Genomic DNA, 15840 nt, shown 5'->3' with positions numbered 1-15840 from the left:
AGTCTAAAGAGTTTAGACAGTTTGTTAGGATGCGGGGAGGGGTCTGACTCCTGAAGGCAGGAATGAGGCATAAGAGGAAAAGAGGCAAAGACAAAAGGAGAGGTTGCTTGGGTGCCACTGCCACCCCGGGAGGGACAGGTCCAACCTGTCTCCATCCCCCACCCATTTGCATGAACAAACGCACGGCAGTCGTGCCCTCCAAGTGCCTGGGGCAGAATGTGGGTTGAGAAATCCGAGGTAGATGGGGAACAGTCCATGCCTCTCCCTTCTAGAGCCCCAGGGGTGGGCGACAGGATCTGGGGGTGAGTCAGTGGGGTGGGGACCCCATTTCTGCTTGGGACTATAAAGGGCGAGTGGTAAGGCCCCGCCTCAGAGCACCCCAAACTTGACACCATGAAGATCCCAGTTCTTCCTGCTGTGGCTCTTCTCTCCCTCCTGGCGCTCCACTCTGCCCAGGGGGCTTCCCTGGGGAGTTCTGAGGTGAGCACATCTCTGGTGTCCAGCTCCCTCCCGGTTTCTTTCCCTTCTCTCCGTTACTGGATCAGCGGCTTTTATCTGTGGACGTGGCAGGGACTGAATGAGAAGCTGGGGCTCTGAGAAGACAGGAGTGGGGGAGGGGACAGGGCAGCCCTGGGCAGACACTAGGGGCAGAGACGCTTTTCTGGAAGTGACGGTGAAGCGTGGGGGTAGCGGCTGCCTTACTGCCTCCTGCCAGCACGCAGGGGCTGGGGGGGGGTCATCTGGGGTCAGCCTAACCCTGGCTCCTTCTGCATCCCTGTGAACAGCTTCCAGGAGCCTGGGGCACAGCAAGAATGTTTACCATCTAGTCCCTAGCCAGAGAGGAAACCGTCTTGTCCCAGAGTAGGGGCAGGGTGCCTACTCTGTGTGGCTAAGATGAGGGTCACAGACTCAACTGCTGAGGACCCAAGCAAGCAGTGTCAGGGACGGGCGGGGGCGGGCGCTGCCGCCAGGGCTTCAGGTGAGGAGGGCACACCTGCTTAGCTGAAGGGGCCGTCTTTACCCCACCCCACTGCTGCTAGAGTCAGTGGGACAATGTGCCCAATGTGGCTGCGGCCAAAGTGTTACCTTTTTCCAGGAGAAACTGGAAATCTGGATTTCTTTATGACTTCTTCCTAATTAAACACGTTTACCTTAAATTAAACAACAAATAAGCCAAAGCACTCTGAGGGCTAAACATCTGGACCTCGCCGGGGCTGTGGCAGGGAGGAACAAGGTAGCTGACAGGGCGCCGCTACAGTTGGTGGCTGAACTTCCAGAGCAGACCAGCCTCACTCAGTGAAAGGCAGGCGGCCACCCGGGCGGCCTGATCTCCCCGCCCAGCCTGAAGGGCTAAGCACGGGTATCTTTGACTACTCTAAGTCAATCACTCTTAGAATGAAGTCAACTGCAGAACGAGACAGCTAGATGCTCTTGGTGGGGGGGGGTCCTCTCTTGTCCACCCTTTCCACCTTCCGCCTACATGGATGCCGGCTGGGGGTCAAACTTCTCCACCTCACACGTGGGACTGGATGGCCACCCTCCAGCCCCCCTCCTGACTCTATGCACCTGCCAACCGTGTGCATTACTAGAAGAGAGGGGGCTGCCACGGAGGCCCCGCGTGCACAGTGGGTTGTATCCCGGGGGAGTGGCTGGCAGAGGAAGGCAGAGCCGGCAGAGGGATGGAGTAGAGGGACTTGCCACCGTGGGATCACTGGCCTCCTTTTCTCCCTCTCCTGGCAGGAAGAAACCAGCATTGAGAATTATGCGGCGGGATCTGAGGTAAGCACTCGGCTTTCTCACTTGTTCTAGCCCTGAGTTTGGTCGCGCTCTCTCTGCTCCTCCGCAACTGTCTTAACACCCTGCTTTTGTGCCTAGGCCTTTAACAATCAGTTCCTGAACATCGACAAGTTGAAATCTGTAAGTACACTTCTTCGGTGCTGGCCCCTCGGACAGGCACCTGGGGAGAGCGCTTGCGGAGCTGCCACGCCACGGGCCTCCACCTTTCCCAGGGGGCGGGGGCTGCGCCAGGGCCTTCCCCCACTGACTGGCTTCCGGTTTCTCTTTCCCCACAGGCTTTAAAGCCTGAGGAATTCCTGAACTGGCATGCCCTCTTCGAGGTAGGAGCTGGGCGCCTTCTCTTCGGGGTCTGTGGTCCCTCAAGGCGGGTGGTAGCAGGTGCCAGCCTTGACACTTTGCGGCTGTCCTTGTGCTCCAGGAGGGAGTACCGCCCCGCCTGGACGCTGCTCCGTGTGTCATCAACCAGAGAAAAGAGAGAAAGCGTCCCCCGCCCTCCCAGGCTATCCTGGCTACACTGTTTTCTTTAGTTGTTAGCAGGGAAGCAAGGCCAAAAGACCTTCCCAGAAAGAACTTGGACAAGATTTTATTGGAATGCCCTCATCCTACGAAAGCACTGAGGCCCACCCAGACTTAGAAGCCCAAGGCAGCGGCAGAGCTGCAGCTGGAGCTTACACCTCAGACTCCGCACCTGCACTTTCTACGGGACCTCAGCCAAATGGCCCGGGGCCCCGCGGACAGTTTCCTCCTCTGTGATGTGGGGATGACAGTACCTTCCTCAAAGGGGACCTGTAAAGACCAGGTGAAGCCCCACCCACAGAGCAGCAAGGGCAAGGCAGACGCAGACGGAGGCCCCAGGGAACATTGGCTCGAACACGGGCCGCTGGCACGGAGCTGGGTCAGCAGGTGCTCAGCCCCCAGTGCTCACCCGACCAGCCGCGCAGCACTCTCCCATCTCTCTTTTCCTCTTAGTCTATCAAAAAGAAACTTCCATTCCTCAACTGGGATGCCTTCCCTAAGGTAAGAAGGGGTGGGCATTACCAGCGTAAGGGGCCGGGCATGAGGGCAGAAGCTAAGGACCTGGGAGGAAGAGTGGGGACGGTGGAGGGGGATGGGAGGAGGCCACATTTACTTCCTATGTGACCTCGTGGCTCTCTCCACCGCCAAGGGAAATCTCACTACTGTGTTTAGAGAACAGGAACCCGGACTAGCAGCAACTCCTTTCTGTCAGTGCCCCACCCCTACACTGGGCTTCCAGCCCCGGAGGTCCCCAACCTGACCACACCCCCTCTCCCTCCAGCTGAAAGGACTGAGGAGCGCAACTCCTGACGCTCAGTAACCATTCCCTCCAAGACCTAGGACTGTTGAACCCCACTGGAAGGGGGGCGCTCACGGGATCTGATTCCCACCCGATGAAAACTCTCGCCTGGCTCAGCAACTCCAATAAAATGTGTTCCATCCAAATAGCTCCTGTATCTGTCTGTCCTTATCCCACTGGTCTGTACAGAGGAATTACGATGGCGGGAGCTCTCAAGCTGACAGGTAGAAGTCTTGAATTCCGGGAGGGGAGTAAGCAGGGGGATGGGGAGACATAGCAAGGGCACACCACGGTGGTGAGAGAGCCCTGTGTCTTGGCTCTTCAGTGTTGGCTGACTTCTTGCAGAGAGCAAAGCTATACATTGCTTAGCAAGATGCCCAAGAAAGCTCACCCTCTCACTGACCTACTGGAACCCCCCCCCAACTTGACTTTTGCAAGCTTGATTCCTTTTTGGTGACAATTTCATACAAAAGAGCTGTCCAGGTTCAAATACAGATTGAATCATGTGAGTCCATCGGAAATGCTTGCTTTTACTTTTAATTAGGTAGGTTATAATAAAGAAACTTGGTAGTGTGACCCTTGACCTTCCTAAGCCTCTGCTTCTTTATCTGTGAATTGAGTGTGGAAATAAACGAGAATGATAATAACTACCTTGTGGTGTTGTTATGAAGATCAAATGAGGTAATTAGGAAAAGCCACTTGCACAGGGCCAGGCACACAGAAGCCACTCAACAATTGCTTGTTCTTTCCACTACCCCAGTTCTGACCACAGCGCTGCCACGGCGACCCAGGTCCACTCATTCATTCACTCACGCACACACTGGTCATCCATCCATCTACCCGTCCTTTAACTGCAAAGATGCTCAAACACGGAATGAATCCAGTTCTGATTCCTGCAGATGGATTCTGTGTGGCCTGTTGTCTACTTGAAGTACTGATTAGTTATGATTATTTCTGATTTCTCTTAAAAAACGAGAAAATTTAAGAACAATGAATCCTTGATTGGCTTAAAGACAAGCAGCAGCTGTGCTCTTTACACAGGTCATGGCTTCTAATGTAACTAAGTATAAACAGTGTCACGAATTTATATTGCTTTTTGGAAAGTTTTACTTCTGGGGGCTGCCGCCTGCAGTGCCAGCATCCCATATAGACACCAGTTCGTGTCCCGGCTGCTCCACTTCCGGTCCAGCTCTCTGCTGTGGCCTGGGAAAGTAGTAGAAGAAGGCCCAAGTTCTTGGGCCCCTGTACCCAAGTGGAGACCGAGACGAACCTCCTGGCTCCTGGCTTCTGTTCCAGATAGGCCCAGCTCTGGCCTTTGTGGCCATTTGGGGAGTGAACCAGCAGATGGAAGACCTCTCTCTTCTGCCTCTGCCTTTCAAATAAATAAATCTTTTTTTTTTAAATTCTTTAAAATTTTTTAAAGATTTATTCATTTATTTGAAAGTCAGAGTTAGACAGAGGTAGAAGGAGAGGCAGAGAGAGAGAGAGAGAGAGAGAGGTCTTCCATCCACTGGTTCACTCCCAGATGGCCACAATGGTCAGAGCTGCGCTGAACCGAAGCCAGGAGCCAGGAGCTTCCTCTGGGTCTCCCACGCGAGTGCAGGGGTCCAAGGACTTGGCCCATCTTCTACTGCTTTCCTAGGCCATAGCAGAGAACTGGATAGGAAGTGGGGCAGCCAGGTTTTGAACCGGCGCCCAATAGGATGCTGGAACTGCAGGCAGTGGCTTAACCCGCCATGCCACAACTCTGGCCCCTAAATCTTTCTTTTCTTTTTTTTTTTTTAAAGAAAAGTTTTATTTCTTCAAAGGTTGAGACACACACACACACACAGAGAAATCTTCTGGTTCACTCCCCAGATGACCACCATAGTTGGGGCTGGGCCAGGCCAAATCCAAAAGCCCAGAGCTCCATCCTGGTCTCCCACACGGGTGTCAGGGGCCCAAAGACTTGGTCCATCATCTTCTGCCTCCCAGGCACATCAGCAGGAAGCTGAACAGGAAGCAGAGGCAAGACTAGATCCCAGGTACTCTGATGAGGGATGCTGGTGTCCCAAGTGGCAGCTTAGCCTGCTGCACCACAACACTGACCCCTGTGTTACCTTTTGGCCATTATAAGCAACTGAGTTTGCAAACTGTGGCCTGAAGCTTAACTGAGGAAGTGCATTACAAGGGAGGTGAAATTGGCCCCTGCTTTTAAGGAGCTTACAGACTGGATGAATAAGCCATATTAATGTTGTTTACACTCTTCCTTCTGGTTAACTAACAATGAAGCACACATGGAGAGAGAAATTCTGAATGGGATTATCAACAGAGAAGAAAAAAATGATGCCACGATCAATTAAAATATCCATCGAGGGCAGAGCACTCACAAACTGGGTGAGAGTAAATGGAGGAGATGAAGAAGGGGGTGAGGTCCTGAAGGTGTTTCCTGACTGAGTGGGCTTAGGGGAAGACTGAAGAGTGAGATACAGCAATCATCCCCAAGTGTGTCCTGCAAGGACCACCTGGAACTCACAAGAAATGCAAATTCTTAGGCCCTATCCCAGATATACTAAATCAGAAACTGGGGTTGGGACCCAGCAATCTGTGGTTTTTGTTTGTTTGTTGTCTAATTAGAGAGGCAGGGGGGCAGATAGAGCGAGAAAGAGGGTGCTCACATCTGCTGATTCACTCCTTAAATGTTCGAAATGGCTGCAAATGGCTAGGATTAGGCTAGTACAAAGCCAGGAGCCAAGAACTCAATCCAGGTCTCCCAACTACTTGGGCCATCCCCTTCTGCCTCCCAGGGTCTGCATTAGCATGAAGCTGGAATACGGACTCAAATCCAGGCCCAGCGATACTGGAAGTGGCTGTCTTAATTGCTGGACTAAATGCCTACCCAAGCAATCTGTGTTTCAACAAGCCCCCTAGGTGAGTGTGATGCACTAGAGCTTGAGAATAACTGAAAGAAGGAAAAACTAGAAAACGGGTAATCCAAAATCCAGGCCAGTAGATACCTCTTAGGGGGAGAGAGCCCCTGTGATGGGAGAGGGGTGCATGAGGGGTGAGGGGAGTGACAGAGGCATCTACATGGAATGTTCCATGTCCTTAATACAGTTGGTCTTCTATATGTGGGCTCTGCACCCATGGATTAAATGCACCACAGCTCAAAAATATTTGGAGGGGCCGGCGCTGTGGTATAGTGATTAATGCCCTGGCCTGAAGCGCTAGCATCCCATATGGGCGCCAGTTCGAGACCCAGCTGCTCCACTTCCGATCCAGTTCTCTGCTATGGCCTGGGAAAGCAGTAGAAGATGGCCCAAGCCCTTGGGCCCCTGCACCTGGATAGAAGACCTGGAAGAAGCTCCTGGCTCCGAATTGGAGCAGCTCCGGCCATTGCAGCCAATTGGGGAGTAAACCAGTGGATGGAAGACCACTCTCTCTCTCTCTTTCTGCCTCTCCTCTCTCTGTGTAACTCTGACTTTAAAATAAATACATAAATCTTTAAAAAATATTTGGAAACAAAATTGGGTCTGTACTGAACAGATATTTTTCCTAAACATCAAGAATTTACGTATCATTTACACTGTATTAAGCATTATAGGCAATCTAGGGATGAGTTAACGAGTACGAGAGGATGTGCATAAATTACAGGAAAGCACTCTGCCCTTGTATATAAGGGACTTGAACAGCTGCAGATTTTGGTAGCCGTGGGGCAGTGGCAGGGCCTGGAAACCAAGCCTCCATGGATATTGAGGGTCAACTATCCAATTTACACACACTGCTGTGTGACGTATTTCACAACAATGCACTATCAAAACAAGAGAAAGTCTAAGTTTTAGTGCTGACAGAATACAGTGAGGAAACAGAGTCTAAGGGAATTGGAATCTGAAATAAACGCGGTATGTGAGTGAGTGCCAGACGCACGCCAGAACAAGCAAAATGGACAAAACGCACCAGTCTGGGTCAGGCCATTCAGAGGATTCACAGACATGCCAGGCAGGAAAAGCTGTTGTCCTGGGAGTGCGCTATGTAGGGTGAGAAAGGACCCAAGCCAGAGTCACACTTTAGTGGGTGCTTCCTGCATCAACAATAAACGTGGCCAGTGTTGTACTACACCTCTCTGCACAGGATCAGGAGCTATGTGGGACAATCTCTGAAATATAATAAAAGAAAAGAAAGTGGCAGAGAATGATGTTACCAAGTGGTTGACAAAAGACATGGTACACATTGTGGAGGGCCACTCTGGGCACTTGGCAGGCCGAGAAGGTCTCTAACAACGGTGCAAACTCCCTACCTCTGTCCAGAAAGGCAAGTTATCTAATTGGGAAAACCTGCTGGCCATAGGAAAGCTCAGTCTAAGTGCAAAAGTTAATTAAAAATCAATCTTTAGAATGGGATGGGAGAGGGAGTAGGAAGTGGGATGGGAGTCGGGGAGGGAGGGTGGGTATGGGAGAAGAACTACTATATTCCTAAAGTTGTACCTATGAAATCTGCATTCATTAAATAAAAGCTTTAAAAAAAAAAAAAAAGAAGCTGTCGTTGGGAGTGCAGTGTGCGGCAGCACTCAGCCTCTGGCTCTCCGCTAGCTCCCGTGCACGTGCGCAGTAAATCTAACTCTGCTCACTCTACCTGACTGCTCTGGTGAATTCTCTCACCACCAAGAACGCTAGCTCCAGTTGGTCACCTCCTGTGACACTGTGGTGGTCCACACGCTGACTTCTCCTCTGATCCCTGGCAGCCAAGCTCCCATGTGTGGTGTAACAGGCCATGGGGTGAATCCACACAGGCTGTGGGCCCTCTGGTCACTCTCAGCTCTTCTTCCTCCCTGATCTCTGGTCCTCGGGAACAGGCTGCCTACGCAAGGGCACCTGGTAGTGCCTGGCCAGGGGATTTGAAGGCCCTTGTTGGCAGATGCTCAGTACCCACTGCCCTCTCTGCCCAGTACCTTCTCTCTGGTCCATCTTAATGGGCTCCCTTTGTCTTTTTTTTTTTTTTTTTTTGACAGGCAGAGTGGACAGTGAGAGAGAGAGACAGAGAGAAAGGTCTTCCTTTGCCGTTGGTTCACCCTCCAATGGCCGGCGCGCTGTGGCTGGCACACCGCACTAATCTGATAGCAGGAGCCAGGTACTTATCCTGGTCTCCCATGGGGTGCAGGGCACAAGGACTTGGGCCATCCTCCACTACACTCCCTGGCCACAGCAGAGAGCTGGCCTGGAAGAGGAGCAACCGGGACAGAATCCGGCGCCCCGACCGGGACTAGAACCTGGTGTGCCGGCGCTGCAGGTGGAGGATTAGCCTACTGAGCCTCGGCGCCGGCCCTCCCTTTGTCTTTCACAAGGGTTGAAAGCTTACTGGGGCCAGCACTGTGGTGTAGCGGGTAAGGCTGCCGCCTGCAACACCGGTATCCCATATGGGCCCCAGTTCGAGTCCTGGCTGCTCCACTTCCAATACAGCTCTCTGCTATGGCCTGGGAAAGCAGTAGAAGATGGCCCAAGCCCTTGGGCCCCTGCACTCATGTGGGAGACCTAGAAAAAGCTCCTGGCTCCTGGCTTTGGATTGGCGCAGCTCCGGCTGTTGTGGCCATCTGGGGAGTGAAGCAGTGGATGGAAGACCTCTCTCTCTCTCTCTCTCTCTCTCTCTGCCTCTAACCTTTCAAATAAATAAATAAATTAAAAAAAAAAAAAAGCTTACTGCTCTCTGCCCCTATTTGTTCCCCATTTGGAACAATCCTGGGCTGGAGGACTCGATGCCTCAAGGGTGAGTGAAACTTTTTGCTCTTACCTTTTGGGCCTGGATTGGCTACCCTCCCGTCAGAGGCCCTCCTTCCTGAGCAGGAAGCAATGGACATTCTTCTAGCCAAAGAAGTGCTGTTGACCCTCACCCCTACCCCAGCCCTCGCCCCTGCACTGAAGCAGGCACCTGCTTTTCACCCTCTTGTCCGGCTGTACCGCCCCTGAACGGGGCAGCTGCTTTCCATCTGACACGATTCATCCCTGGGATGCAGCCTAAAGAACCAGGATCGGTTTGGTCCTCAGATCCTGAAAAAGCAGCAGCATCTAGTTTCCCTCTGTAATGTCGTCTGTTTCCAGTATAAACTTCCAGAACAGGAGGCCTGGCTGTTGAATGGAACTCGTAGCTACGGTACTTTCAGCTTCATCTCTCCCGTCAGTCTTTGCTAAGTAATCTCTTGTGTTCTCTGCTGTCCTTGTGAACCATGGCTGTCTGAAGTCTTGTCACCCATAGTTTTGATTCCTCTCTAAAAACATCTGCAGTCAGATTCACGGAGAAGACCCCAACGAATGTTCTTGAATACAGGTTTCTGACAGTTTAAGGAGTAGTGGACAGACCAGAACTTCCAGAACTCTGAGCGGGAAAAACACCTAAGTCTGCCTTGGATTGGCATTTTCACTTTGAGAGTTTTCTGAACTTGAGATTATTAAGAAGTAAAGGAAGTTTTGTTACCGTACTTCACGTAAACAATCAATCAAGAAACTAACATACACCTGCTTTCAGTGTAACTGTTGGTGGTTTTCAGGCTTGCTGGATTTGATGTTCTCTGCTGTTGGTTTTGATGGACACTTGCTTTTTGAGTTTTCTGCCTAGTGTCTGTCAGAATTCTACGGAAGTACAGTTCGCTGCAAATAACTCTTGCCGGGCACTTTGAGATGAAGACTTACAGCTACAGGACAGGGATCCAGGTGAAGCTGGCTGAAGAACCGCTCCTTCTTCTTTTTAAATGCTAAAGAGCTTTCCTAAGTAAAAAGCTTCGTGGCTTCCAAATGTTCAGTCCCATTGGAACTGGGGGGAGTTAAAGGACAACAAAGGAGAGGGAGGAGAGACGAAGGTTGCTAACTACCCTCAGCCATGAAGATAAAACACTGCTTCCTCAAGGAACAACTCAGGGTTACTGTTACAATAAGGAACAGGCAGGAGGAAAAGAATTGTCCACATTTGCCTCATCTACAGCATCGGGCAGTTAAATGCCAGTTGCGCCATTTAGGAAGGGCTTGCTAGGACGTTGGAAAAATGAGACTGTCCTTGTCGTAGACTGCCGCTTCAGCGGAACACTTGGCGCATATGACTGGGTCACAGCCTTCTCCCAGCATCTGCATGGTTAGACCTCATCCTCTCACGCCCCGCTTGGTCTTCCTGTTCTCTGGGGCTTTGTATTTTAGAACCTCCTCTTTGTTGACAGAACAGCTCATCACAAACATTGCTCTGCACTGAGTTTTGTAAGAGTCACGCCTCTGGCAATCAAGGTACAGCACAGTCATGCAGGCAGGGCAACTCAGAACAGCACCACTATTTGCAACCGGCTGTTGCTGTTGGCCTGGTCTCTGGAGTCCAAACCCGCGATCACCCCTTCTCTGTGCATCAGCCCAGGCCTGGTCTCTCTTATCTTTTTCAGGATCACACAGTAATTCATCATTTGTTGGAATCCTGTGTCGTTTCTTGTTTTTCTTCCTCGTCACCTGTGCTGCTTTGTCTTCATCCTCAGGATCAGAATCAAAAGAGATGTCATAATAATACTTTGTTAGAACCATTCCAACGTTCCCATTTCCCGAGGCAGATCCTGTCCCAGAGAAGATAACCTGTCCTCCCTTGTTTTTATGGTAGAATGTAATTCAGTTTCCATTTCTTTTTCAAATCATCTCCACTAGATGACTCACTTTCCCCAGTAAGGCAGCCCGACGAATGTTCGGTTTTGGTCTGGAGTTCTGTAAAAGCACATCCACTCCACCTTCAGAAGTGTGCAGAGCCGGCTCCTTGTTGCTGTGCTCGTCCACGGCGTGAGGGCTGTAGCCATCCGACAGCCGGTTCAGGGTGGCCTGGATGGGCCCACAGAGGCCACACACCAAGCAGCCTCTTGCCTGAACTACTCCTTTTTTTCTTTTTTAAGATTTATTTGAAAGTCAGAGTTATACAGAGAGAGAAGGAGAGGCAGAGAGAGAGAGAGAGAGAGAGAGAGGTCTTCCATCTGCTGGTTCACTCCCCAATTGTCCTCAAAGGCCGGAGCTGCGCTGATCCAAAGCCAGGAGCCAGGAGATTCTTCCAGGTCTCCCATGTAGGTGCAGGGGCCCAGGGATGTGGGCCATCTTCTACTGCTTTCCCAGGCAATAGCAGAGAGCTGGATCGGAAGTGGAGCAGCTGGGACTCTTAACTAGTGCCCATATGCGATGCTGGCACTGCAGGAAGTGGCTTTATCCGCCACGCCACAGTGCTGCCCCCCCCCCCCCCCCACTTCTAAAAGCTTTTTCTTTTGCTTGAATGTGGCTGAAAGATTTTTGTTTGTTTGTTTTTGATTTTTTTTTTTTTTTTTGGACAGGCAGAGTGGACAGTGAGAGAGAGAGACAGAGAGAAAGGTCTTCCTTTGCCGTTGGTTCACCCTCCAATGGCCACCACGGCTGACACACCACGCTGATCCGAAGGCAGGAGCCAGGTGCTTCTCCTGGTCTCCCATGGGGTGCAGGGCCCAAGCACTTGGGCCATCCTCCACTGCACTCCTGGGCCACAGCAGAGAGCTGGCCTGGAAGAGGAGCAACCGGGACAGAATCTGGCGCCCCGACTGGGACTAGAACCGGGGGTGCCAGCGCTGCAGGCAGAGGATTAGCCTAGTGAGCCGCGGCGCCGGCCAAGGACCAATCTCTTCTGCATGCTCTGCTGATCTGCGGAGTCCCACTTCCACCTTTCTGCTCCAACTGTGTCAGAGAGCTCAGAGGTCTTCTTTTCTCAAAGGTCTTTGGATGGCTTGCTCCTGTTTGTACCTGTTTCTCTCCTTATGTGAGAATTAATCCTTTTTTTAAAATATATATTTATTTTATTTGAAATCAGAGAGAGAGAGAGAGAGAGCAAACACACCCAAAAGATTCTTTGCATTTTAAAGGAGGTGGTATTCCTTACTGAATGAATGAAGTAGTTTTCTTGGATTTACCATACCCTCTTGCTATTCAAAGACTCATTCATAGGCTGGGACCACTAGCATCACTTGGGCTTGTCAGAAATGCAGACTGCGGCCCAGTGTCTGGCCTAGGGGTTAGGACATTGCTTGGAAACCTACGACTCTACATCCAAATACTTGGATTTGGGTGCCAGCTGCGCTCACAACTCCAGCTTCCTGCTCACGTGCACCCTGGCTGGCAGCAGGTGATGGTTCAAGTGGCTGGGTCCCTGCCACTCACAGGGGAGACCTGGACTGAATTCCCAGGTCCCAGCTTTGGCCTGGCCCAGCCCTGGCTATCCACGGGACTTTGGGAAGTGAACCAACAAATCAGAAAGAAAGAGAAAGAGAGAGAAATAAAGAAAGAAAAGTCTCAGCCCATCTCGCAGATAATGAGCCAGAACGCATATTACAACAAGACCTTCCAGATGATTCTTAGGCACACTGCAGTTTGAGGAGCACTGCCTTAGGTGTTATGTTGAGTGCTTAGCAGAATGCCTTCTAGGAGCGCATGATGCAGCTGAAGATAGAGGAGGCACATGAGGAGAAGGCATGAAGAAGACGTGTATAAGGGCAGCATTTGCCCTAACAGCCAGCCACTGACTGGGACACCTGTTTCCATGCTGGAGTGCCTGGGCTTGAGGTTTTGTTTTTGTTTTTGTTTTTAAGATTTATTTGAAAGGCAGAGAAATATAGAAAGGACACACACACACACACACAGAGAGAGAGAGAGAGAGAGAGAGATTCCATCTGCTAGTTCATTCCCCAGAAGGCCTCAATGGCAAGGGCTGGGCCAGGCCGAAGCCAGGCAGGTCTCCCACAGGGGTGCAGGGGCCCAAACGCTTAGGGCTTTCCCAGGCACATTAGTAGGGAGCTGGATTGGAAGTGGAACAGCAGCTGGGACTTGAATAGGTGTCTATAAGGGATGCTGGCACTGCAGGCAGACGCTTAACCTTCGACGCCACAGCACTGGCCCCTGGGTTTGAGTTCTAAGTCTACTTCCGATTCCAGCTTCCTGCTAATGTGCACCCTGGGAAGAAGCAGGTGATGGCTTAAGTAGTTGGTTTCTGCCAATGATGTTGGGAGACCTGGATTGAGTTCCTGGCTCCTGGCTGCAGCCTTGGTGTTAGCTATTGTAGGCATTTGGGGAGTGAACCAGCAGATGGGAGCTCTCTTTGCCTGTCTCTCTGCCTCTCAAATTTAGAAAAAAGAGATGGGGCCAGCACTGTGGAATAGTGGGTAAAGTCACTGCCTGTGGTGCCAGCCTCCCATATGGGCGCTGGTTCGAGTCCCAGCTGCTCCAATTCCGATCCAGCTCTCTGTTACAGCCTGGGAGAGTAGTAGAGGATGGCTCGTGTCCTTAGGCCCCTGAACACCCATGGGGGACCTGGAAGAGGCTCCTAGCTTCAGATCAGCCCAGCTCTAGCTGTTGTGGCCATCTGGGAAGTGAACCAGCAGATGGAAGATTTCTCACTCTTTCTGCCTCTGCCTCTCTGTAACTCTATCTTTCAAATAAATAAATAAATCTTTAAAATGTATTATTAGAAAAAAAAAGAGATTTATTTAAATCCAACAGAAGAGAATTATTTTTGAATCTGGGTAGTAGAAGTAACTTCTGAGCTGGGCATCCATAAAGGGACTGAAAAATAAAAATTCACTGATTTTCTTTGGAGACAGCTGGTAAGCAACTAATTTTGGAAACTGCTAAAGGGAATTAAGCATTTATCCTATCTTTCCTGTATGAATTTTACTTCAGTGTAAAGAAATGGCTTTTTTTATACAAGTTAGGGTGGGTGAGGGCCTGAGGGAAACAGCGGCCTTGGATGGGCACCTTGTGAGCAGCCCAGCAGTTTACACTGCAAAGTCCTGGCCTTGCTCCAATAGCTCTGCAGGTGCGCCCAGCCTTCCTCCAAGGGACCGCTTCTGCACAGAGCCGGATGGGCTGCTCAGTCTGATAACACAAGGTAGTAAAACCTCAGGAGGAATTGTACCTAATCCACACTCAGCAAAATCCTTTGTCCAGAAAGAGAGAGGAGAGGGAAGGAGAAATGGCAGGCAGAATTGGACCCCTTATCCTTAGAAACCCCAGTCTAAAAGTAAACTAGGCACTCACTCTCAGATCCTGTCCAGAGAAGTGCCCGTCTGTTCTGATGGATGCCCTAGCCTACCCCATCAAACCCTGCTACTCCTGTCTCATGTCCGAATTCTTTCTTGTGAGAAGGCAAGAACCTATTCCACTCATTTCTGCTAAGCAAGCTCATCAGTTCTCTCTCTCTCTCTTCTCTCTCTCTCTCTCTCTCTTTTTTTTTTTTTTTTTTTTTTTTTTTACTTAGCCCCCTTTGCAGCTGGGGACTGGGCCCCGGCATCATGGCTGTACTTAGGCTAAGCTAAGTTCTTATGAAAATATACCATTGGTTCACTTCTAACAGGTTCAGTGCCTGTAGCAAATTAAACTGACAAAAGACAGATGAACAGGAAGAAAGGTTTCACACACACACACACACACACACACACACACACAAGGGCTTCACAGAAAACAGGTGAAAACCCAAAGAAGCAAGTGAGCTGGAGCAAGTAATTGGGGGAATTAATTAAAAGGGCAAATTAATTAGAGAAAAGTGACAAGACAAAGGAAAAGGGGTTGAGACTCCTAGGGAAGGTAAAGATACAGAGAAAATGAACATTCTTAAGGATCGCTAATAGGAGCTAAAGGTCCGTTAGTAAGATGTCTTCCATGCAGGCTTGAGCCTCCAGTGACAAGCTGTCTCTTTTCCTTGGTATAACCGGTGATGGTGGGGGCAACTTCACAGGAGGAACTCAGGCCCTGCTTTTAGATAGAAAAGTCTCACTGGCTGCCGGCGCCGTGGCTCACTAGGCTAATCCTCCACCTAGCGGCGCCGGCACACCAGGTTCTAGTCCCGGTCGGGGGGCTGGATTCTGTCCCGGTTGCCCCTCTTCCAGGCCAGCTCTCTGCTGTGGCCAGGGAGTGCAGTGGAGGATGGACCAAGTGCTTGGGCCCTGTACCCCACGGGAGACCAGGAAAAGCACCTGGCTCCTGGCTCCTGCCATCGGATCAGTGCTGTGTGCCGGCTGCAGCGCGCTGGCCGCGGCGGCCATTGGAGGGTGAACCAACGGCAAAGGAAGACCTTTCTCTCTGTCTCTCTCTCTCACTGTCCACTCTGCCTGTCAAAAAAAAAAAAAAAAAAAAAAAAAAGTCTCACTGGCTAACGCCCCAAGCAGCTCAAAAGTATTTACCTTGAGTCATGTCCACCTCAAAGTTCTAAAATGTCTAAAGCACCAACGTCGTTAAAAGTTGTATTTAATTTGGGTTCCAGGGAGAGATGGAGTCATCAGCTGCAGGATCCGGTCCAAACGCTGCCGTAAGAGTCATGGCTCTGCAGGTGGGCCAAGAAGTGTCCAAAGGCCACCCTCTGCTTAATTTGAATGCCAAGATCTCTGCTTCATGGCTGACAACTCACAAACCCACGGGTGGCCTGTGCGACACTGGGAGAGAGAAGAGGAGCCACACCTCTGCAGATGGGACGCACAGAAAGCAGAGTACCACCTGCCCAGAGTCAAAGCAGAGGCTGAGGATGCCTTCGGAACCTCGATGGAACTACCAATCTGCAGGACAAAAAGGCACAAAGGGTACTGCAAGACTCCATAGGGAAGCCGCGACGAAACCCGCTCAGCGTTTCCTGTGAGAAATTCTAGAGATCGAGATCTGACAACCACGTTTCTTCATCAGAAAGATTCTCAGGAAGAGAAAAAGAGAAATGGACAAGAAACTTACAGATAAAAACCAATT

The 15840-nt window shown here is 50.8% G+C and overlaps 2 protein-coding genes and 1 pseudogene across 3 annotated transcripts in view; 1 reads left to right on the top strand and 2 right to left on the bottom strand.

Moving 5' to 3' along the window:
* GAPDHS (glyceraldehyde-3-phosphate dehydrogenase, spermatogenic) overlaps window positions 1-15840 on the bottom strand; it is a 64455-nt gene that overhangs the window by 44500 nt on the left and 4115 nt on the right. The gene's annotated exons all lie outside the window — the stretch shown is intronic.
* Window positions 325-3260, top strand: KRTDAP (keratinocyte differentiation associated protein). 2 transcript variants are annotated; one of them, XM_008249521.4, is made up of 6 exons: window positions 325-480; window positions 1741-1779; window positions 1876-1917; window positions 2073-2117; window positions 2767-2814; window positions 3095-3260. In XM_008249521.4, exons 1-6 carry the CDS (start codon window positions 394-396, stop codon window positions 3131-3133), a joined length of 300 nt encoding a protein of 99 aa, XP_008247743.1. In that variant the 5' UTR covers window positions 325-393; the 3' UTR covers window positions 3134-3260. The 2 variants fall into 2 exon arrangements, with proteins under 2 accessions (XP_008247743.1, XP_008247744.1); XM_008249522.4 differs by lacking the exon at window positions 1876-1917.
* Window positions 4568-15297, bottom strand: LOC138846730 (E2F-associated phosphoprotein pseudogene; annotated as a pseudogene).

The sequence above is a fragment of the Oryctolagus cuniculus genome, chromosome 18 (genome assembly GCF_964237555.1).
Source record: "Oryctolagus cuniculus chromosome 18, mOryCun1.1, whole genome shotgun sequence".
Taxonomy (NCBI): Eukaryota; Metazoa; Chordata; class Mammalia; order Lagomorpha; family Leporidae; genus Oryctolagus; species Oryctolagus cuniculus.
The sequence above is the reverse complement of the archived record's forward strand: the minus strand, read 5'-3'. Positions and strand labels throughout refer to the sequence as shown.